The following is a 25,696-nucleotide window of genomic DNA, read 5'->3' as shown; positions in this document are numbered from 1 at the left end:
CCAAGCACTTGGGCCATCCTCCACTGCACTCCCGGGCCACAGCAGAGAGCTGGCCTGGAAGAGGGGCAACTGGGACAGAATCTGGCGCCCCGACGGGGACTAGAACCTGGTGTGCCAGCGCCGCAGGTGGAGGATATGCCTATTGAGGCATGACGCCAGCCTAGAATGCAAATCTTTGGTAATATCTTATTCAGACCAATACAAAGAAAAAGAAATTTGAAAATATAAAAACACTACTCAAGATTTATGGGATGGCCGGCGCCATCGCTCAATAGGCTAATCCTCCACCTAGCAGCGCCAGCACACCGGGTTCTAGTCCCGGTCGAGGCGTCGGATTCTGTCCCGGTTGCCCCTCTTCCAGGCCAGCTCTCTGCTGTGGCCAGGGAGTGCAGTGGAGGATGGCCCAAGTGCTTGGGCCCTGCACCCCATGGGAGACCAGCAGAAGCACCTGGCTCCTGCCTTCAGATCAGCGCGGTGCGCCGGCCACAGCGCACCAGCCGCGGCAGCCATTGGAGAGTGTGGCAATGGCAAAGGAAGACCTTTATCTCTGTCTCTCTCTCTCACTGTCCACTCTGCCTCTTAAAAAAAAAAAAAAGATTTATGGGATACTATCAAATGACTCAACATATGGGTCTTAGGAGTTCCTGAGTGTATAGAAAGAGAGAATGACTTAAAAAGGCGTATTTAGGAAATGATAACAGAAAACTTCCCTAATTTGCAGGAAGCAAGGCACATCCACATACAGGAAGCTCACAGAACTCCAAATAAACATGACCACAAAAGATGTTCACCTCCACACATTGTAGTCAACCTTTCAACAGTAAACATAAACAAAGATTAAACAAATACATGAGAGAAATGCCAACATCCTTTCATGATAAAAACCATTATCAAATTGGGTATAGAAGGAACATTCCTTAACACAATCTAGGTATTACACAAGGCAACCACCAGCATCATATTGAACGAGGAAAAGTTGGAAGCAATCCCACTGAGACCAGAAACAGACAGGATGCCCACTCTCGAATTTTAGCCAGAGCCATTAATCAAGAAAAAGAAATCAAAGGATTACAAATTAGAAATGAGGAAGTCAAGTTATTCCTGTTTTCAGATGACATGATTCTACACACAGGAAAAACAAAAGACTCCACTAACAGACTATTGGAACTCATAAAAGTGTTTGGTAAAGTAGCAGGATATAAAATTAATAGGCAAAAATCAATAGCCTTTGTAAACACAGAAAATGCCATGGCTGAGAAATAACTTCTAATATCAATTCCATTAAAAATAGCTACAAAATAATTACAAACTTTGGAATAAAATTAACCAAGGCAGTGAATGAATGATCTCTACAGTAAAAATATTAGACTGGCGCTGTGGCACACAGGGTTTAAGAACTGGCCTGAAGCAGCGACATCCCATATGGGCACCGGTTCTAGTCCTGGCAGCTCCTCTTCCAATCCAGCTTCTGCTATAGCTTGGGGAAGCAGTAGAAGATGGCCAAAGCTCTTGGGCTCCTGCACTCATGTGGGAGACCCGGAAGACACTCCTGGCTCCTGGTTTTGGATCTGCGCAGTTCTTGTTTTTGCAGCCCTTGGGGAGTGAACCAGCAGATGGAAGACCTTTCTCTCTGCCTCTACCTCTCTCTGTAACACTGTCTTTCTAATAAATAAAATAAATCTTTTAAAAAATAAAAATTATGAAACATTAAAGAAAGAAAAGGAAGAAGAAACAAAAAATGGAAAAATCATCCATGTTCTTGGATTGAAAAAAATGTATATAAAAAATTCTCTATATTACCAGAGCAACTTACAGATTCCATGATCCCAATCAAAATATCAATGATATTCTTCTCGGGTGGAGAAAAAAACGATGCTAAAATTCTTATGGAAACACAAGAGGCTACAAAAAGCCAAAGCAATCTTATACAACAGAAACAAAGGTAGACACAGCACAAGATCAGATCTCAAGACATACTACAAGACAGTGATCACCAAAAGAGCCTGGTAAAGGAAAAAAATTTGGCATTTGCCAATAGAACGGAATAGAAAATCCCAAAAATCAATCCACATATCTACGACCAACTAATCTTTGATAAAGGAGCTAAAATCAATCCCTGGAGAACAGACAGTTTCTTCAACAAATGGTGTTGGGAAAATCTATGCTTGCAGAAGCATGTGAAACAAATCCCTTTCCTTATACCTTACACAAAAATCAACTCAAAATGGATCAAGGATCTAAATCTATGACTTGATACCATCAAAATACTAGGGGAGAACCTGTAGGAAACTCTTGAACACATTGGCATAGGCAAAGACTTCATGGACAAGTCAGCAGAAGCACAAGCCATCAAAACAAATATAGATAAATAGGATTACTCAAGCTAAGAAGCTTCTACACTGCACACGAAATGCTCAGCAAAGTCAGGAGGCAACCAAGAATGGAAAAAGTATCTGCAAACTATGTAACTCATACAGGATTAATATAAAGAATCTATAAAGAACTCAAGAAATTCAGCAATAACAAAACAAGCATGTTCTAATAGCTGATAGAACATGCTCTTCATTGTGGTTCTTTGTAAATACATGTTGATCTTTTTATTTAACATGTATTTAATAAATATAAATTTCCAAAGTACAACTTTTGGATTATATAGCAGCTTTTCCGTGCTGATAACCTCCCTCCCATCTGCAACCATCCCATCTCCCACTCCCTCTCCCATCCCATTCTTCATCAAGATTCATTTTCTATTAGCTTTATATACAGAAGATCAATTTAGTATATATGAAGTAAAGATTTCAACAGTTTCCAACCACACAGAAACACAAGGTGTAAAGTACTGTTTGAGTACTAGTTATGCCATTAATTCACATTGTACAACACATTAAAGATAGATATCCTGCATGAGGAGTAAGTGCACAGTGACTCCTGTTGTTGATTTAACAATTAACACTCTTGTTTATGGCGTAGGTAATCACCTGAGGCTCTTATATGAGTTGCCAAGGCTAAGGAAGCCTCTTGAGTTCGCCAACTCCAATCTTATTTAGACAAGGTCATAGTCAAAGTGGAAGTTCTCTCCTCCCTTCAGAAAAAGGTACCTCCTTCTTTGATGACCTGTTCTTTCCACTGGGATCTCACTCACAGAGATCTTTCATTTAGGTCTTTTTTTTTTTTCCAGAGTGTCTTGGCTTTCCATGCCTAAAATACTCTCATGGGCTCTTCAGCCAGATCCAAATGCCTTAAGGGCTGATTCTGAGACCAGAGTGCTATTTAGGACATCTGCCATTCTATGAGTCTGCTGTGTATCCCGCTTCCCATGTTGGATTGTATTCTCCCTTTTTAATTCTATCAGTTAGTATTAGCAGACACTAGTCTTGTTTATGTGATCCCTTTGACTCTTAGACCTATCATTATGATCAACTGTAAACTGAAATTGATCACATGGACTAGTGAGATGACATTGGCACATGCCACCTTGATGGAATTGTATTGGAATACCCTGGTACATTTCTAACTCTACCATGACATGCTCAAATAACATGACACTCTAATACAAGATTATGAAGATGATGATAGAAGAAATGCAAGATACAGATTTCAAAAATTTCTATAAGAATATTTAGAAGTTATCAAAAACAAATGCATGAACAACTGAAATCCATACTGGACAGGACAGAAAACCTCTTGTAAAAATGAATCTTAAGGAGGAATCAAAATGAAATGAGGAGTTTAGTAGAACATGAAATTCTGATATTAAAGAGAAATGAAAATAAAATGAAGAATTCAGTAAAACAAATAAAAAACAATTGAAAGCCTTAAAAAGAGAATCAGTGAGGCAGAAGAGAGAATATCAGACTTAGAAGACAGAGCACAGGAAAGTATACAGTCAAACCAAAGAAAAGAAGAGAAAATTAGAAATCTAAAAAATAATGTCGGGAATCTACAGGATACTATTAAAAAAAAAACAACATTCGGGTTCTAGCAGTTCCTGAAGGCATGGAGGGAGAGAAAGGATTAGAAGGCCTTTTTAGTGTGATACTAGCAGAAAACTTCCTGCATTTAGAGAAGGAAAGAGACATCCAAGTACAGGAAGCACATAGAACCCCCAATAAACATGAACAAAAGAGATCTTTACCACGTCAAATTGTAATCAAACTCACCACAGTGAAACATAAAGAAAAGATTGTAAAATGTGCAAGATAGAAATGTCAGATTACTGTCAGAGGATCTCCAATTAGACTCACAGCAGACCCTCATCAGAAACCCTATAGACTAGGAGAAAATGGCGAGACATAGCCCAGGTACTAAGAGAGAGAAATTGCCAGCCAAGAATATTATATCCTGCAAAGCTCTCATTTGTGAATGAAGGTGAAATAAAGACCTTTCATAGCAAACAGAAATTGAAAGAATTTGTCACCACTCATCCAGCCCTGCAAAAGATGCTTAACGATGTGATACACATAGAAACACAGAAAAATGGTCATCAATATGAAAGAAGGTAAAGGAAGAAAACCTCCCAGTAAAACATCACAGAAAGTTCAAAGTATATATTAGAAATATCTTTGGAATAATGGCAGGGCAATGTCACTACTTATCAATAGTCACATTGATCATTAATGGCCTGAACTGTCCAGTTAAAAGACACAGACTGGCTGAATGGATTAAGGAACAAAACCCATCTATTACTGATTACAAGAAACACATCTTTCCAACAAAGATCCATACAGACTGAAAGTGAAAGGGTGAAAAAAGATATACCATGCCAACAGAAACCAAAAAAGAGCTGGTGTAGCCATCTTAATATCGGACAACATAAACTTTAACAAAAAACTGGTAAGTGAGACTAAGAGGGGCACTATATAATGATTAAGGGATCAATTCAACAGGAAGATGTAACTATTATAAATGTATATGCATCTAATTTCAGGGCACCGGTTTATTTAAAAGATTTGTTAAGGGACTTAAAGGGAGACTTAGACCCCAATACAATATTATTGGGGGACTTTAATACTCCACTTTCAGAAATAGACAGTTCAACTGGACAGAAGATCAACAAGGAGACAGTAGATTTAAATGACATTATGGCCCAAATGGATTTAACAGATATCTACAAAACTTTTCATCCTACACAGAAAGAATTTGCATTCTTCTCAGCAGTGCATGGAACCTTCTCTAGGATTGACGACATACTAGGCCATAAAGCAAGTCTCAGCAAATTCAAAAGAATTAGAATCATACCATGCAGCTTCTCAGACCATAAAGGAATGAAGTTGGAAATTAGCAACTCAGGAATCCCTAGAGCGTATGCAAACACATGGAGATTGAACAGCATGCTCCTGAATGAACAATGAGTCATAGAAGAAATCAAAAGAGAAATCAAAACCTTTCTGGAAGTAAATGAAGACAACAGCACAACATACCAAAACTTATGGGATACAGCAAAAGCAGTGGTAAAGGAAATTTTATAGCAATAGGTGCCTATATCAAAAAATTGGAAAGGCACCAAATAAATGAGCTATCAATGCATCTCAAGAATCTAGAAAAACTTCAGCAAACCAGACCCAAATCTAACAGGAGAAGACAAATAATTAAAATTAGAGAAGAAATCAACATAATTGCATTAAAAAAAAAAACATTTAAAAACATCAGCAAATCAAAGAGCTGGTTTTTTGAAAAAATAAACAAAATTGACACCCCATTGGCCCAACTAACTAAAAAAAGAAAAGACCCAAATCAATAAAATCAGAGATGAAAAAGGAAACGTAACAACAGACACCACAGAAATAAAAAGAATCATCAGAAATTACTACAAGGACTTGTATGCCAGCAAACAGGGAATATTATGAGAAATGGATAGATTCCTGGACACATCAACCTACCTAAATTGAACCTGGAAGACACAGAAAACATAAACAAACCCATAACTGAGACAGAAATTGAAACAGTAATAAAGGCCCTCCCAACAAAGAAAAGCCCAGGACCAGATGGATTCACTGCTGAGTTCTACCAGACATTTAAAGAATACTTAACTACAATTCTCAAATTATTCATAACAATGGAAAAAGAGGGAATCCTCCCAAATTCTTTGTATGAATCCAGCATCACTTTAATTCATAAACCTGAAAAAGAGGCAGTAGAGAAAGAGAATTACAGACCAATTTCCCTGATGAACAGATGCAAAAATCCTAAATAAAATTCTGGCCAATGGAATGCAACAACACATCAGAAAAATCATCCACCTAGACCAAGTGGGATTTATCCCTGGTATACAGGGATGGTTCAATGTTTCCAAATCAATCAATGTGATACACCACATTAACAAACTGCAGAAGAAAAACCATATGATTATCTCAATAGACGCAGAGAAAGCATTTGATAAAATACAACACCCAGCCGGTGCTGGGGCTCACTAGGCTAATCCTCCAGCTTTCAGTGCCAGCATACCGGGTTCTAGTCCAGGTCGGGGCGCCGGATTCTGTTCTAGATGCCTCTTCCAGGCCAGTTCTCTGCTGTGGCCAGGGAGTGCAGTGGAGGATGGCCCAAGTACTTGGGCCCTGCACCCCATGGGAGACCAGGAGAAGCACCTGGCTCCTGCCATCGGATCAACGCGGTGCGCCGGCCACAGCGCGCTGGCCGCGGCGGCCATTGGAGGGTGAACCAACGGCAAAAGGAAGACCATTCTCTCTTTCTCTCTCACTGTCCACTCTGCCTGTCAAAAAAAAAATACAACACCCTTTCATGATGAAAAATCTAAGCAAATCGGGCAGAAAGAACATTCCTCAATACAATCAAAGCAATTTATGTAAAACTCACGGCCAGCATCAATTTAATGGGGAAAAGTTGGAAGCATTTCCACTCAGATCTGGTACCAGACAGGGATGCCTACTCTCACCATTGCTATTCAATATAGTTCTGGAAGTTTCAGCCAGAGTCATTAGGCAAGAAAAAGAAATTAAAGGGATACAAATTGGGAAGGAAGAACTCAAACTATCCCTCCTTGCAGACGATATGATTCTTTATTTAGGGGACCCAAAGAACTCTACTAAGAGACTACTGGAACTCATAAAAGAGCTTGGGAAAGTAGCAGGATATAAAATTAATGCGCAAAAATCAACAGCCTTTGTATACACAGGCAATGCCACGGCTGAGGAAGAACTTCTAAGATCAATCCCATTTACAATAGCTACAAAAACAATCAAATACCTTGGAATAAACTTAACCAAGGACGTTAAAGATCTCTACGATGAGAATTACAAAATCTTAAAGAAAGGAATAGAAGAGGATACCAAAAAATGCTCATGGATTGGAAGAATCAACGTCATCACAATGTCCATTCTCCCAAAAGCAATTTATAGATTCAATGCAATACCAATCAAGATACCAAAGATATTCTTCACAGATCTCGAAAAAATGATGCTGAAATTCATATGGAGACACAAGAGACCTCGAATAGCTAAAGCAATCTTGTAACAAAAACAAAGCCAGAGGCATCACAATACCAGATTTCAGGACATACTACAGGGCAGTTATAATCAAAACAGCATAGTACTGGTACAGAAACAGATGGATAGTCCAATGGAACAGAATAGAAACTCAAGAAATCAATCCAAACATCTTCAGCCAACTTAAATTTCCTCAAGGATCTAAAACCAATTCCTGAAGCAAGGACAGTCTATTCAACAAATGGTGCCGGGAAAACTGGATTTCCACGTGCAGAATCATGAAGCAAGACCCCTACTTACACCTTACACAAAAATCCACTCAACATGAATTAAAGATCTAAATCTATGGCCGGACACCATCAAATTATTAGAGAACATTGGAGAAACCCTGCAAGATATTGGCACAGGCAAAGACTTCTTGGAAAATACCCCGGAGACAAAGGCAGTCAAAGCCAAAATTAGCATTTGGGATTGCATCAAATTTAGAAGTTACTGTACTACAAGAGAAAATGTCAGGAAAGTGAAGAGGCAACCAACAGAATGGGATAAAATATTTGCAAACTATGCAACAGATAAAAGGTTGATAACCAGAATCTACAAAGAAACCACAAAACTCCACAACAACAAAACAAACAACCCACTTAAGGGATGGGCCAAGGACCTCAATAGACATTTTTCAAAAGAGGAAATCCGAAGGGCCAACAGACACATGAAAAAATGTTCAAGATCACTAGCAATCAGGGAAATGCAAATCAAAACCACAATGAGGTTTCACCTCACCCCGGTTAGAATGGCTCACATTCAGAAATCTACCAACAACAGATGCTGGCGAGGATGTAGGGAAAAAGGGACACTAACCCACTGTTGGTGGGAATGCAAACTGGTAAAACCATGATGGAAATCAGTTGGGAGATTCCTCAGAAACCTGAACATAACCCTACCATACAACCCAGCCATCCCACTCCTTGGAATTTACCCAAAGGAAATTAAATTGGCAAATAAAAGAGCTGTCTGCATCTCAATATTTATTGCAGCTCAATTCAAAATAGCTAAGACCTGGAATCAACCTAAATGTCCATCAACAGTTGACTGGATAAAGAAATTATGGGATATGTACTCTATAGAATACTTTCCAGCAGAAAGAAAGAAAGAAAGAAAGAGAGAGAGAGAGAGAGAGAGAGAAAGAAAGAAAGAAAGAAAAGAAAAGAAAAGAAAAGAAAAGAAAAGAAAAGAAAAGAAAAGAAAAGAAAAGAAAAGAAAAGAAAAGAAAAGAAATCCGGTCATTTGCAACAAAATGGAGAAATCTGGAAAACATCATGCTGAGTGAAATAAGCCAATCCCAAAGGGACAAATATCATATGTTCTCCCTGATCGGTGACAGCTAGCTGAGCACCTAAAAGGAAACCTGTTGAAGTGAAATGGACACTATGAGAAATGGTGACTTGATCAACCTTTGTCCTGATTGTCGAGGAACAACTTAATACTTTATTCTTTTTACTATTTTTTTGTTCTACTAATACCATTGGTTGAATTCTTTAATTAACACACAATTATTCTTAGGTGTTTAAATTTAACTGAAAATCGATCTATGTTAAAGAAAGAGTGGGAATGGCCGGTACCGTGGCTCACAAGGCTAATCTGCCACCTGCAGCTCCTGTTCCAGTCCAGCTCTCTGCTGTGGCCTGGGAAGGCATTAGAGGATGACTTACAAATTCAGTCAGCCCAAGGGAGCGCACGGTGGTTTAAAAATTACCTGTGTCTCTTCATCAAAGTCAGCAGAGAGAAGATTAACCCTACATTAAGAATTCAACAAATATAGTTCTACTGAATTCTACTGAAAATTCTTAGTTTAAAATTAAAAACAAAGCAAACAATACTTTAAAAGAAAGCAGTAAAACTGAGCACAAAGATTTTTTTGTTTTTTTTTAACTTTTATTTAAAGAATATAAATTTCCAAAGTACAGCTTATGGATTACAATGGCTCCCCCCCCATAACGTCCCTCCCACCCACAACCCTCCCCTTTCCCACTCCCTCTCCCCTTCCATTCACATCAAGATTCATTTTTGATTCTCTTTATATACAGAAGATCAGTTTAGCATACATTAAGTAAAGATTTCAACAGTTTGCTCCCACACGGAAACATAAAGTGAAAAATAATATATGATTTTTTTAATGATGATGAAATCAGATCAGACCTATTGTCATGTTTAATCCCAGTGACAGTCAAATTGATAATTTCTTCTTTTTTTTTACAGAAGATCAGTTTAGTATACTTAAGTAAAGATTTCAACAGCTTGCACCCCCATAGAAACACAAAGTGAAATATACTGTTTGAGTACTCGTTATAGCATTAAATCTCAATGTACAGCACATTAAGGACAGAGATCCTACATGAGGAGTAAGTGCACAGTGACTGCTGTTGTTGACTTTACAAATTGACACTCCTGTTTATGGCATCAGTAATCTCCCTACGCTCCAGTCATGAGTTTCCAAGGCTATGGAAGCCTTTTGAGTTCTCTGACTCTTATCTTGTTTAGACAAGATCATAGTCAAAGTACCTCCTTCTTTGAAGACCTGTTCTTTCCACTGGGATCTCACTCACAGAGATCTTTCATTTAGGTTTTTTTTTTTTTTTTTTGCCAGAGTGTCTTGGCTTTCCATGCTTGAAATACTCTCATGGGCTTTTCAGCCAGATCTGAATGCCTTTAGGGCTGATTCTGAGGCCAGAGTGCTGTTTAGGACATCCGCCATTCTCTGAGCATAAAGATTTTATCCAATCCATTTACATTGATATCCTCTGCATCTCTTTCAAAAACAAATATTACATAAAATGTAAATAAAAGGGTCTTGGCTTGGAAATACAAGTGACCATCTGGATGGAGGCAGTGTCAGACTTTAACTGGCACACAGTAGCAGACTCTGAAACAATGCATTCTATACAATGAAAGTATACCTAGAGAAGGAAAATGGAGAAAAGTAGAACAGCCAGACCCAGGACAGAAAGTGAGGCTGAAGTCCTTGGGCCACCAAAGCCTGGAGCAAAGTGATAAACTACAGTATTCTTGGCCTAACTGAGACAGTAGATCTTGATCCCTGGTAACATTCAGGATCCTTGGTAGGACAGTTACAGAGCTTTGCACTGGAGAGCCTCATCCTAAGAGGTTCTGGGCTAAGACTGTCATCCATACAGTGGGCGCCTCATCAGGACATTTTATCCCATGGAAATTTCTAGAATACTCACCCTCACACTTTCCCATACTTTTTGTAACATTGCAAGTCATAATACCACATATGCTGGGAAGAGAAAGAAAAAATAAGCTCAGTAATTAAATATTCTGAATCCTGCATGTGATTAGGTAAAAAACTGACCCCAGTTTAGGGGCACTGGTTCGAGTCCCAGCTGCTCCTCTTCTGATCCAGCTCTCTGCTATGGCCTGGGAAGGGAGTGGAAGATGGCCCAAGTCCTTATGCACCTGCACCCACATGGGAGACTTGGAGGAAACCTCCTGGCTCCGGATCAGCTCAGCTCTGGCCGCTGAGGTCATTTGGGGAGTGAACCAGAAAAAATGGAAGATTCTTCCTCCCTCTCCCTCCCCCTCCCCTCTCTGTAACTCTTTCAAATAAATAAAATAAATCTTTTAAAAATTTGACCCCAGTTTGATGAAACCAGGTTTTTACTCACTGGCAGTTAGAGGGAAGGTCTTCTTCAGAGATGTATGAGGCAGCAGCTTAACCCATTGCTCCACAATGCCAGCCCCGAGCACCCTGTTCTAATAAGTGTTAGTATGCCAGAGATCTGGGCTACTCAAGTGTAGCTGAGCTAAGAGACAGAAGAGCTGAGGATACAGTCCCAGCGTAAACCTGACCAATCTGTGGGTGGGGCTGACCCCCTATTTCTGAAAGCACATCAGATCTGCCTTCTGAGGAGGGGCTGGTGTTTGCACTTACAGAAGAGGCGGCTCACAACACACCTTGTGGGAGACTGGGATAGTTCCCAGAAGAGGCAGAGGGGTTGGCCCAGGAACCCCAAGCTTCTTGAAAACTCCATGTGAATAGGTCCCATATCTAACAAGAGAAACCCAGTGACAGGGATTGTAATTAAACCTGTGCATCTACAGCCAACTGATCTTTGCTAAAGGTGCTAAGAACATGCATTGGAAAAGAATAATCTTTGCAATAAATGGTTCTGGGGAAACTGGATATCCACTTATAGTTGAGTGAAACTACTCTCCTATCCCTCATCATCATATTCAAAGACAACTCAAAAATGCACTGAAGACTTAAATGTAGAACCTGAAACTTTGTTGTTGTTGAAGATTTTTTTATTTTAAAGATAGAGTTATAAAGACAGAGACAGGGAGAGAGGGAGAGAGGAGGGAGGATGAGAGAGGGAGGAAAGGAGAGAGAATCTTCCATCTACTTGTTCACTTTCCAAATGACCACAATGGCTGGAGCTGGACCAGGCCAAAACCAGGAGCCAGGAGCTTCTTCTTGATCTCCCACATGGTTGCAGGGGTCCAAGGACTTGGGACATTCTTTTCTACCTTCCCAGGCACACTATCAGGGAGCTGGATTGGAAGTGGAACACGAACTGGTGCCCATATGGGATGTTGGTGTCACAGGCGGCAGCTTAACCCATTGACTTGAAATCAACAACAAAGACAACAGAATATTCACAGATAACACATGCTACTGAATGACCAATGGATAATTGAAGAATGAAAATAATTTTCTTGAAATAAATAAAAATAAAACATATCAAAACCTGTGGAATACAGCTAAAGCAGTATTATGAGGGAAGTTTATAGTATTAAGTGCTTACGTTAAAAAAGGAGGATCTTGAGTAGAACAAACAAAAAAAATACTAAGAGGGATAACATATTAAGTTGTTCATCAACAGTCAGGGCAAGGGCTGATCAAGTCACCGTTTCTCATAGTGTTCATTTCGCTTTAACAGGTTTCCTTTTTGGTGCTCAGTTAGTTGTCACCTATCAGGGAGAACATATAGTATTTGTCCCTTTGGGATTGGCTTATTTCACTCAGCATAATGTTTTCCAAATTCCTAACAGGGATCACTTTTCAGTTAAAATTTACACACCTAAGAATAATTGTGTGTTAATTACAGAGTTCAACCAATGGTACTAGAACAAAAAAAAAATACTAAAATGGATAAAGTATTACATTGTACATCAACAGTCAGAACACAATTATTCTTAAGTGCTGAAACTTAACTGAAAAGTGATCGCAGTTAAATATAAGAGTGGGAATAAGAGAGGGAGGAGATGTACAATTCGGGACATGCTCAAGCTGACTTACCTCAAATGGTAGAGTTAGAAACATACCAGGGGATTCCAATTCAATCCCATCAAGGTGGCATGTGCCAATGCCATCTCACTAGTCCCAGTGATCAATTTCTGTTCACAATTGATCATAATGATAGGACTAAGAACCAAAGGGATTACATAAACAAGAATAGTGTCTGCAAATACTAGCTGATAGAATAAAAAAGGGAGAGAACGATCCAACATGGGAAGTGAGATACACAGCAGACCCATAGAATGGCAGATGTCCTAAACAGCACTCTGGCCTCAGAATCAGCCCTAAAGGCATTTAGATCCGGCTGAAAAGCCCATGAGAGTATTTCAGGCATGGAAAGCCAAGACACTCTGGAAAAAAAAATTACCTAAATGAAAGATCTCCGCGAGTGAGATCCCAGTGGAAAGAATGGGTCATCATAGAAGGAGGTACCTTTCTCTGAAGGGAGGAGAGAACTTCCACTTTGACCATGGCCTTGTCTAAATATGATCAGAGTCAGTGAACTCAGGGGGCTTCCATAGCCTTGGCAGCTCATGACAAGAGCCTAGGGTGATTACTGATGCCATAAACAAGAGTGTCAATTTGTTAAGTCAACAACAGGAGTCACTGTGTACTTACTCCTCATGTAGGATCTCTGTCCTTAGTGTGCTGTACATTGAGATTTAATGCTATAACTAGTACTCAAACAGTATTTTTCACTTTATGTTTCTGTGTGGGAGCAAACTGTTGAAATCTTTACTTAATGTATGCTAAACTGATCTTCTGTAGATAAAGAGAATCGAAAATGAATCTTGATGTGAATGGAAGGGGAGAGGGAGTGGGAAAGGGGAGGGTTGCGGGTGGGAGGGACGTTATGGGGGGGAAGCCATTGTAATCCATAAGCTGTACTTTGGAAATTTATATTCATTAAATAAAATTTTAAAAAAAGAAAAATGTTTGCTTTCCAATTTGACTTTAGCAACAAAAAGTGAAGCAGGATGGAATAAAATAATTTGGAACTACAAAAAAAAAAGGAGGATCTTGGGTGGAATCCATCATTGTCCTAGAAGAGAGAATTCTTGAGTCCACAGTGATTAACTATATATCACCTACATGTTAAGTTGCTATTTCAAATAAAAGAGTAAAGAAAAAACGGTAAATGTCTCAAATGATCTAATGCTGCATCTCAAAGACTTTAAAAAACAAGAATCAGCCCACCCCAAATCAGCATGAGACGAGAAATAATAAAGTTCAGAGCAAAAATAAATGAAATTGACCTTTTGAAATTTGATTGTTGTTTATATCCAATGTCTATATGCCTGATGATCAATGGTTTTTCTACTTACTACATACTGAATTGCTTACTTAGTGGAGGATTAGCTTGTGATTATAAACTGAAGATATGTCACTGCAAAAATTAAAAGAAAAATAAAGAGGAAGGAGGAGCAAAGGGGGAGCAAAGGATGGAGGGAAGAGAGGTTGGGAAGTAGCATTATTTTCTTAAAACTGTGTATGTGAAATACATGAAATTTGTTCCCTTTATATAAATTAAAAATCAGTTTAAAAAAGAAATTGAAACTAAAAAAATGCAAAATAGACAAACCTTTAGCCAGACTAACAGAAAAAAGGAGAAAAACTAAAGTAAATAAAATTAGAGATGAAAAAGGAGATATTACAACCGACAACACTGAAATTCAAAATATTATAAGAAATTACTATGAACAACTACTTGCGTAAAACTGGAAGACTTCTTTTTTTTTTAACTTTTATTTAAGGAATATAAATTTCCAAAGTACGATTTATGGATTACAATGGCTTCCCCCACATACCGTCCCTCCCACCCACTACCCTCCCCTTTCCCACTCCCTCTCCCCTTCCATTCACATCAAGATTCATTTTCGATTATCTTAATATACAGAAGATCAGCTTAGTATACATTAAGTAAGGATTTCAACAGTTTGCTCTCACACAGAAACATAAAGTGAAAAATAATAGATGATTTTTTTAAGTGATGATGAAATCAGATCAGACCTATTGTCATGTTTAATCCCAGTGAGAGTCAAGTTGGGAGTTGATAATTTCTTTTTTTTTTTTTTTTTTTTTTTTACAGAGGATCAGTTTAGTATACATTAAGTAAAGATTTCAACAGTTTGCACCCCCATGAAAACACAAAGTGAAATATATTGTTTGAGTACTCGTTATAGCATTAAATCTCAATGCACAGCACATTAAGGACAGAGATCCTACATGAGGAGTAAGTGCACAGTGACTCCTGTTGTTGACTTTACCAATTGACACTCCTGTCTATGGCATCAGTAGTCTCCCTATGCTCCGGTCATGAGTTTCCAAGGCTATGGAAGCCCTCTGAGTTCTCCGATTCTTATCTTGTTTAGACAAGGTCATAGTCAAAGTGGAGGTTCTCTCCTCCCTTCAGAGAAAGGCACCTCCCTCTTTGAAGACCTGTTCTTTCCACTGGGATCTCACTCGCAGAGATCTTTTGCCAGAGTGTCTTGACTTTCCATGCCTGAAATACTCTCATGGGCTTTTCAGCCAGATCCGAATGCCTTTAGGGCTGATTCTGAGGCCAGAGTGCTATTTAGGACATCTGCCATTCTATGAGTCTGCTGAGTATCTCACTTCCCATGTTGGATCACTCTCCCCTTTATTTATTCCATCGGTTAGTGTTAGCAGGTACTAGACTTGTTTATGTGCTCCCTTTGACTCTTAGTCCTTTCATTATGATCAATTGTGAACTGAAATTGATCACTTGGAATAGTGAGATGGCATTGGTACATGCCACCTTGATGGGATTGAATTGGAATCCCCTGGTATGTTTCTAACTCTACCATTTGGGGCAAGTCAGCTTGAGCATGTCCCAAATTATACATCTCTTCCCTCTCTTATTCCCACTCTTATGTTTAACAGGGATCACATTTCAAAACTGGAAGACTTCTAAGAAATTGACACAGTCCTGGATACACAAAACCTATCATGATTGAACCATGAAGCTACAGAAAAATTTAAATAGACACAGAACGATGAGATTGAGGCACAAATTTAAAAAGTCTACCATAAATCAAAAGCGCCAGACCTGATAGTTTTACTACTGAATTCTACAAAGCATTTAAAGAAGAACTACAATATTATCAAGCTATTCCAAAATATTGAACAGGATCCAACCACCCGAACTCTTTTTATGAAGCCAGCATCACTTTGATACCAAAACTAAAGAAAAACACACAACAAAAAGAAAACTACAGACCTATATCCTTAATGAACACAGATGCAAAAATTCTCAACAGAATACTAGCCAACCAAATCCAAAACCACATAAACCAAATGAAAGATCATGATCAGAAGGGATTTATCCCAGAGAAGCAAGGGTGGTTCAACATTCAATGTCATAAATCACATCACAGAATGAAGAACCAAAAACACACCGTTATCTAAAATGATGCAGAAAATGCATTTGATAAGATTTTATATCCTTTCACAATAAAACCCTCCACAAATTTATATAGAAGAAACATACCTCAAAATTACAGAGACTCTATGTAACAACCCAACACTGTAACCGAGCAAGGCGGGAAGTACTGTAAGGGGGAATCTATAGAACGGACTCGGGGTGAGCGGGACAGTTACTCACAGATACAGGAGCACCAGGCCGGCAGCCAGCGGAACCCAGATTTCCATGGAGAAGTCTGGGATCAGGTGCACCACCACTTCCCTTCTGCAGCGCTCTGCTCCGCGTCGTCTTGCAGACGTGTGGTCTGGGAATCCAGAGCTTCCTTTCCTTGCCCAGCAGTCATTTGTTGTCACAGCTGCGATATTTATGTGCTAGGAAAGTAGGTGGGGCCACAGCTAAAGCCAGCAGAATGGCTTTTTAAACCGTGCTTCTCCTATAACCGGAACAGCCGTCTGTTCTCTCTACATTTTCAGCTGTCAGACAACCACAGACATCCATACTTTGATGTTCCTTGAGTTTACACTCTGGGAAATCAGTGAACAATTTGATCAGTGTTTTTAAGCCCCAGGGTTATTGGTTCTTCTCAGAAATTGGCCGCACATTTCATCTGACCTGCCCTTGTAGCCGTGGCTCCCCTTGTTCTAAAATACTTCAAATCCACGCCAGAAAGCTACATGTATAGGTCTTTACCACGCAGATTCCTCTACCCAGAATATACCATGTCCCCTTGGTATACTCCGACTCAAACTTCAAAACGCAGCTCTCTCCCTGCCGACTTCCTCACACAGGTGAACTCCTCTCCTCTGGGCAAGGTCAGTCCATCGCACACAAGTCCGTGATTGCACTCCCTGCATCCTAGCATCACTGCTGATTTCAGCACACGTTTCTCTGCCAGATCTTGAGCTTCTCCAGGGCACAGTCTGGGTATTCGCACTGTTAGGTCTCTATTTCCTGGTACAGCGTTTCGGATGGAGTCTGGCTGACAGCAGTTTGCTGAGACTGGTGGCTCCTATGTTTCATTTCCCCAGACCCTTTGTGACCACAGCATCTTCCTGAATTATTAACATAGCAGGAGGTCCCACCTCTGTACATTCAGGCTGAGCCACCAGAATTCTTTTGAGTCCTAAAGGATAATCGGAGCAGAAATACCAGGGACCTGTGGCTTCACTGCGGGGGGGAGAGGGGGTAGTCATAAATTTTTTTATTTTGTCAGGTGCATCTGTTCAGAGGCTCTTGAAGAACATACCAAGCAAAAATTACTGTTTCAAAAATTTTTAATTTTTTTTATTTAACAGGTAGAGTTACAGACAGTGAGAGAGAGAAAGAGAAAGGTCTTCCTTCCGTTGGTTCACTCCCCTAATGGCCACTACGGCCGGCGCTGCACCAATCCGAAGCCAGGAGCCAGGTGCTTCCCCCCAGTCTCCCATGCAGGTGCAGGGACCCAAGCACTTGGGCCATCCTCCACTGCCCTCCTGGGCCACAGCAGAGAGCTGGACTGGAAGAGGAGCAACCAGGACTAGAACCCGGGGTGCCGGCGCCGCAGGTGGAAGATTAGCCAAGTGAGTCATGACGCCGGCCAAAAATTTTGAATTTTGATTAGACAAATTCTTGACCAAAGAATAGTTCCCTTCTCTATATAAATAATGCATGCCTAAGAACAACGGGTGTGAAAGGAGAGGACAGCAGCAACCCCCCTATCCAGGCGCCCCGCCCTCCCGAGCTACTCAGAGCATGACAGATATCACTGCAGGCAGCCAGGGTTCTATAAAATGATTCCACCTCTTTCTGCTGGGCAATAGGGTTCAGAGGAGACAGTTTCTTGTGTTTTGATGAGCACGTCATATTCTAAGACACTGAATTCACCACTCATGTCTGTGTGGGTGCAAACTGTTGAAATCTTTACTTAGTATGTACTAAGTTGATCTTCTGTATATAAAGATAATTAAAAATGAATCTTAATGAAGAATGGGATGGGAGAGGGAGTAGGAGATGGGATCGTTTGTGGGTGGGAGGGTGGTTATGGGGGGGAAAACCACTATAATCCAAAAGTTGTACTTTTGAAATTTATATTTATTAAATAAAAGTTAAAAAAAAAAGAAGCTGGCAAGAAGGCCTGTAATAGCAAACTCTGTCGTTAGCCATATGGCAGATTAGTCACAGGAAAGATCCCATGACTCAGCGCCGGCCATTGTGGCCATTTGGGGGGTGAACCAGTGGATAGAAGGCCTTTCTCTCTCCCTCTGTCTGTAGCTCTAGCTCTCAAATAAATAAATAATAAAATCTTTAAAATAAAATACTTAACTAGGAAAATGAGAGACATCTCAAAAGAGGGAACAAAAAGGATACAGCCCCCCCAAGATCCAGAAACAGTCCTCAGAGAGCAAAACACAGAGAGCAAGAGAGGGCTGGCTCCTCCTGCTCACAGAGCTGAAGACAAATCACGTGTCTGTTAGGCCATAGCCGTGGACCCCAAGCCTGGAGTAGGCTTCCTATTCATGCAAAACCAACACCACCGTGCCCTGAGGGGAGGAAACACCTCCAACCTCCCAGGATGCAAAACAAAACTAACAGGAAAGCAGTAACTACCCTACAGGGAAACGAATGGATAATGCCAAACCAATTCACACAAGTGCCAAATCCAGGCTAAAGAATTTGTAAAGGGAGATAGGAGGAGAAATTTTTACTTTCCCCTTCTGAGCGGACTCCACAGACAGACATGCAGGAGAGGGGACCTTGGTAAGAACTCTTACCTTTTGCAGACATCATCACTACCTCTCCAGAACCTCAGCTGCAGGCTTCAGAACCAGTAGAATCTCATGCATCTCCGTTTATGGTCATCACGAACAACACTGTTGAAAATCTTTTTTCATGCCCTATTGAAGTTTCTGTAAGAGGAGACAAATTAAGAACACAAACACATAGTTGTACTCTATATATGTTTGTTGAGACTTTTATTTATCTGAGAGGTGGAGTTACAGATAGAGAGAGGAAGAGTCAGAGAGAGAGGTCTTCCATCTGCTGGTTCACTCCCCAAATGGCTGTAATGGTCTGAGCTGAGCTGATCCGAACCCAGGAGCCAGGAGCTTCTTTGTGTCTCCCATGCGGGTGCAGGGGCCCAAGCACTTGGGCCATCTTCTACTGCTTTCCCAGGCCACAGCAGAGAGCTGGATCGGAAGTGGAGCAGCCAGGACTTGAACTGGCACCCATATGGGATGCCAGCGCCACAGGTGGAGGATTAACCTACTACGCCACAGCACCGGCCCCCCCTATATAAGTTGTACACAAGCCAAGAGCTCATAGAAATAAAGACCCGGAACAAAGGTGAATCTGTGTACTTCTTTATGCTAGGTTTCATGAAGAACTGAACAGCCATGAAGAAGTATGCCTGGACAAAGGGTGTCTGCTTAGCTGCAACAGGCTGGGTGGGAGCACTCAGGAACTCATCTTTCTTTCAGAGCCCTCCGTGCGACCCCGTCTTCAGAGGTAAGGAAGCTTCTATCCTCCAGGTAGAAAGAGAACCTCTCAAATGAGGCTCCTACAGTCTCTTCAGAGGAGAAGGACCAAAAGATAGATGAGCGACCTTTCTGCTTCTACTGGTTTCTCAAATGACAATTGATATTTGGGAGAAGCATGGCTTGAGTCTCATCACGGTGAAGACACTGAGATCTAGAATGTTCCCTCATTTCTGGTGTGAATCCACAGAAACTGAGAAAGCTGTGAAGAGCACTTAAGGGAAAGTGCACCAATGTGTCCACTGAAGGTCAACAGAAAAGCAAGCAAAAGTGTGGTCGATGAGTCAAGGAGAAGAGGCAGATGTCAGTGGGGGTCCAGTCCCGAGCTGGGAGTAGTGAAGGGTGTCCACAGGAAAACTCACTTCTTCATGCAGCATGTGCATCACGGAAGTCAGACGTGGGAACAGTACAGTTTATGGATTACAATGGCTTCCCCCCCCCATAACTTCCCTCCCACCTGCAACCCTCCCCTTTCTCGCTCCTTCTCCCCTTCCATTAACATCGAGATTCATTTTCATTTCTCTTTATACACAGAAGATCAGTTTAGTATATATTAAGTAAAGATTTCAACAACTTGCACCCACATAGAAACACAAAGTGAAAAATACTGTTTGAGTACTAGTTATAGCATTAAATCACATGTACAGCACATTAAGGACAGAGATCCTACATGAGGAGTAAGTGCACAGTGACTCCTGTTGTTGACTTTACAAATTGACACTCTTGTTTATGGCATCAGTAATCTCCCTAGGCTCCAGTCATGAGTTGCCAAGGCTATGAAAGCCTCTTGAGTTCACCGACTCTTATCATATTTAGACAAGGTCATAGTCAAAGTGGAAGTTCTCTCCTCCCTTCAGAGAAAGGTACCTCCTTCTTTGATGACCCATTCTTTCCACTGGGATCTCACTCGCGGAGATCTTTCATTTAGGTAATTTTTTTTTGATAGAGTGTCTTGGCTTTCCATGCCTGAAATACTCTCATGGGCTTTTCAGCCTGATCCAAATGCCCTAAGGGCTGATTCTGAGGCCAGAGTACCAGTATGTAATATTTGTACATATTTATGGGCCACAGTTGATATTTCAACACATGTGTAAGGCACGTATTGATCAGATCAGGCTAGTTAGCACTGTCATTTTGTCACCATTACATTATGATTTGAGTCTTTAAGCTCTTATAGTTCCTTATAAAACACAAAATGTATTATTATGAGCTGTAGTCAGCACACTGTGCATGGAGCACTAGCAAATATTACTTCCATGTAACCTGGGTACCTGTTATCCAATATCCATATATCCTTCTCTCCCCTCCACCAGCCTTAATGTCTATATGTTTATTGATCCCTACTCCATGTCCAGAGTTTTTTTAAGATTTATTGATTTTTTTTTGAAAGTCAGAGTTACAGAGAGGAGAGAGGAGAGAGAGGAGAGAGAGGAGAGAGAGGAGAGAGAGGAGAGGGGAGAGGGGAGAGGGGAGAGAGGGGAGAGAGGGGAGAGAGGGGAGAGAGGGGAGAGAGGAGAGAGGAGAGAGGAGAGAGGAGAGAGGAGAGAGGAGAGAGGAGGGAGAGGGAGAGGGCTCTTCCATCCACTGGTTCACTCCCCAAATGGCCACAACAGCCGGAGCAAGGCCAGGCTGAAGGCAGGAGTCAGGTCTTTAATCCATATTGAGTGGATTTTTGTGTAAAGTGAAAGGTAAGGGTCTTGCTTCATGCTTCTGCATGTGGAAATCCATTTTTCCCAGCACCATTTATTGAACAGACTGTCCTTACTGCAGGAATTGATTTTGGATCCTTGATCAAATATAAGTTGGCTGTAGATGTTTGGGTTGATTTCTGGTGTTTCTATTCTGTTCCGTTGGTCTATCCATCTGTTTCTGTACCAGTACCATGCTGTTTTGATTACAACTGCCCTGTAGTATGTCCTGAAATCTGGTATTGTGATGCCTCTGGCTTTGTTTTTGTTGTACAAGATTGCTTTAGCTATTCGAGGTCACTGTGGTTTTGACTTGCATTTCCTTGATGATAAGTGACATCAAGTGTTTACTCACACACTTTGTGCCATTCAGATGTCTTCTTTGGAGAAATGTCTATTCAGATGAATTTTCCATTTTTAATTGTTATTTAGGGTTTGGTGTTGCACTCCCTACATATTCTGGAAAATTCTCTCCCAATATATGTGTTTCTTCACTCATTTGAATGTTTCCTGTGCAGTGCAGAAGCTTGGTGTGATATACTTCCATTTCTCTCTTTTATTTTCATTACCTATGATTTTGATATCTATTCAACAAGTTTTTACCTACACCAATGACTTGAAATGTTTCCCCCTATGTTTTCTTCTAGCAATTTTATAGCTTCATGTCTTACATTGAGGTCTTCAATCCATTTGGAGTTGATTGTTGGATATGGAAAGTGGTAAGGATTGATTTTCATTCTTCTACAGGTAATCATTTTGCCAGCAAGACACTGTCCTTTCTTCAAAGTATTTTCTTGGCATCTTTTCAAATATTGGTTGGCTATATGGACATGGATTGTTTTGTTTTCTATTATTTTTGTGTGTCAGTTTTATGACAGTACCATATTTTAAGAATTATTTATTTGAAAGAGTTACAGAATGAGGGAAAGATCTTCCGTATGCTGGTTTACTCTGCAAATGACCAAAACAACCAGGATGGACCAAGCCAAAGCCAGGAGAATGGAACTCCATCTGGGTCTCCCACATGCATGACAAAGGCCCAAGTACTTGAGCTATCTTCCATTGCTTTCCCAGGCACTTTAGCAGAGAGGTGGATCAGAAGTGGAGCAGCCAGGACTAGAACTGGTGCTCATATAAGATGCTAACATCAAAGCCGTCAGCTTAACCAACTAAGCCAATAAACTGGCCCCCATCATGCTACCTTAATTACTATAGCTTTGTTGTATGATTTGAAGTTAGTTTTTCTATCTACAAAATCATGTCTACAAACGGGTATATTGGATTCTCCCTTTCCAAAATGAATGCCCTTTGTTCCCTTCTTTTGTCTAATTGTTTTGTCTAAGGCTTCTGATACTGGAGTGAAGAAATGAGTAAAAGTGGACATCCATTTCTTGTTCCAGGTCTTAGAAGAAACACTTTGGTATTTTCCACTCAGTACAATGTTGGTTGTGGGTTTGTCATATGAAGAATATACTTTCTGTAGTTAATCAGTTGAGAGGTTTTATTAGGAGGGGAAGGTGAATCTTAGCATCTATTGAGACAGTCCTATGGGTTTTATTCTTCATTCTGTTGATGTGATTTACATCTATTGACTTCTTACTGTTGATGCCTCCTTGCATCACTGGGGTAAATTTCACTTGATCATGGTGTATGATCACCATGATTCACAGTGGAGTGACTAAAATCCATCTTGATTATCAAACTGGAAGGCCGGCGCCGCGGCTCACTAGGCTAATCCTCCGCCTTGCGGCGCCGGCACACCGGGTTCTAGTCCCGGTCGGGGTGCCGGATTCTGTCCCGGTTGCCCCTCTTCCAGGCCAGCTCTCTGCTGTGGCCAGGGAGTGCAGTGGAGGATGGCCCAAGTGCTTGGGCCCTGCACCCCATGGGAGACCAGGAGAAGCACCTGGCTCCTGCCTTCGGATCAGCGCGGTGTGCTGGCCACAGCGCGCCAGCCGAGTCGGCCATTGGAGAGTGAACCAACGGCAAAAAAGGAAGACCTTTCTCTCTCTCTCTCTCTCTCACTGTCCACTCTGTCAAAAAAATAAAAAAAAATTATCAAACTGGAATTCCAAAACGGGCCCCACACATCATATTCATGAGGATCCAAAACACGAGTTGTTGGTTCTCACTGGCTCAGTTCCATAGATGCCCACCTAATAGGCAGGAATGCATCTGATGACATTTTTTGTAAAGAAATGTTTGTTGACATACTCAGTGGAATACTCATTAGAGAAGAATGCAAAAAATATAGGATACAAACGTCATTCTTAGGGTCACTTCATTTATTCAGATTTTTGCCAAAAATGATTCAAAAACCAGTGAGCCAAGTGTATTGTCTGATCAAGCTAAGTGAGGGGTGATATGACAAAATGAGCATGGAGAGAGGGAATCCCCGAGGATCGGAGAGGCCGAATCTGCAGGTGTGGCACTGATGTAGTCACCTCCTCTATTACACAACAGACAGCACTCTGCACACACAGGGATGGCTCAGTGAACCCACACTCCACCATCATTCTTTAAGTACCACAGGTTAACCCCATCTTTATTTCCAACTATTATTCACAAAGTAAATGTAGGTCTCGTTCTGGGATATGGCCTCCTTGAAGAGTAAAGCAAAAGTCCATAGGAAAGTCAAGCTCCACGTATGATCCCGTCTCTCGACACAACCTTTAGAACGATGGGTTTTTCTGGTTGAAGAAGTCCTTGCTTACCTAATTTTAGAGGGACCTGGAATAATTAAATAAGCATAGAAGTAAGACATGAAACACCATCAATAACAGAAGCATAGCAGAAAAACCACACTGAGGACAATGGTGCTTTACAAACATGGAGAACTACATTAACATCATATATCTTACATTCCTTATCGTTATTTTTAAATGTTATTTAAGGTATACAAATTTCATGCATTTCATATATACAAATTTAGGAACATAAGGATTCTTTCCACCCCACCCTGCCTATACTCCCACCCGCCTTTCTCCTCCATCTCCTAACCCCATTCTTATTTTTTACAAAGATCTATTTTCAGTTAACCTACAAGATTAACCCTACACTAAGTAAAGAGTTCAACCTTATTTTTAGACTGTTTCAACACTGAATAGTAAAACCATTCATCCACCTGTTCATTAAACAAAATATATAGGGAGAACTTATTCTGTGGCAGGCCTGAGACAAACCACATTGGCTTGTTCTCTTTTTTTATTTCAATTGTATGCTAGAATGGTGACTCTGAAAATTTTATATATCATTCTTAGCCATTATGGCAAGCCCTTTTTGAATGTCACATAAAACTAAATTTGTGATGGTGAAACTTGAAATTACTCTTGTATAGGTGACACTTATGTTAACTCTGGACAGTTCTCAACTTCTGAAAACCCTGTTTGGTTTAATGATGAGAACAATCAGTTATCAAAGAGCATCATGCTTCATGTTTCTAACATCTCTTCTTGCCTTCCAAGTGTAGTGCAAATGGGGAATTTCTGATGCCAGCAGATAATACTTAATTATAAATGTGGCATGTAATCATGTAATCACATTCAAATTCCAAATGGTGTTCATACACTTTCCCCTGAAGACATACAGACAAGTAAGCACACGTGTACACACACACGCCTTTTGATAAAAGTCTTAAATTAAAATCTGTATCTAGTAACTCCAAATCATTGGTAAATCATTCTTAAACGTTTTGTGAATACTCTCAGTGGGCAAAGTCCCTTAAAAGACACCATCGGGAGTTTATTAAGGGATTAAAATGAAGTTCAAGAGTTAAGTTGTAGGGAGATATTGTAAAATGCAGGAAAAACACCCTGAGAACAAAACAGGGTGTGTAATGACGAAGTATTCCATTAGGAGACAAAAACACTCCTCAGAAACCATCCACTGAGCAGAGAAGTGAATGCTCCCTGGACTAGAAAGGGGGAAACCCTGGAGTTGGCAGACTTGGGGGGAGAAGTTAAGAAGGAAACAAAACTTGGAAGATGAGAATGAAGTGAGGAGGAGAGTGGGAAGACAATACATGGAGGTACTCTTGGAACACAGAGAGCCAAGTGTGTCTGGGACACAGCTCCTTGAAGATGATATACAGGAGTCGGGAGGGCTACGGACTGTGGCAGCCATTCAGATCCGGCAGAAGTGCCATAAATTGCTGACGGTTAACCTTGAGCGCACATGGGAAACAATGGGGAACTTTTACATCCACAATCTGGGTGAGTTAGTTCTTAATTTGGAGATGATCCAGGCATCATGCGTTGTTTAAATCTCCCCCCACGGGTTCCAATGTGGTTCAGTAT

The 25,696-nt window shown here is 40.6% G+C and overlaps 1 protein-coding gene and 1 long non-coding RNA gene across 3 annotated transcripts in view; both read right to left on the bottom strand.

Moving 5' to 3' along the window:
- The window catches only part of LOC103345258 (uncharacterized), a 104,080-nt gene extending 87,331 nt beyond the window's left edge, over positions 1-16,749 (bottom strand). Inside the window, exon 1 of one of the 2 annotated variants that reach the window (XR_011384552.1) lies at positions 16,385-16,749. This is a non-coding gene — a long non-coding RNA (uncharacterized lncRNA). The remainder of the gene's footprint in view (positions 1-16,384) is intronic. The other variant, XR_011384551.1, reaches the window with a different exon arrangement.
- A 6,964-nt stretch (positions 16,750-23,713) lies between these two features.
- CYP3A6 (cytochrome P450 3A6) overlaps positions 23,714-25,696 on the bottom strand; it is a 31,039-nt gene continuing 29,056 nt past the window's right edge. The window contains 1 exon segment of the mRNA NM_001171268.2: positions 23,714-24,131. Coding sequence (NP_001164739.1) covers positions 24,036-24,131 — 96 coding nt within the window. The 3' untranslated portion in view covers positions 23,714-24,035.

Source organism: Oryctolagus cuniculus, chromosome 19 (assembly GCF_964237555.1).
Source record: "Oryctolagus cuniculus chromosome 19, mOryCun1.1, whole genome shotgun sequence".
Taxonomy (NCBI): domain Eukaryota; kingdom Metazoa; phylum Chordata; class Mammalia; order Lagomorpha; family Leporidae; genus Oryctolagus; species Oryctolagus cuniculus.
Note: the sequence above shows the minus strand (reverse complement) of the source record. Positions and strands in the feature narration are given on the sequence as shown.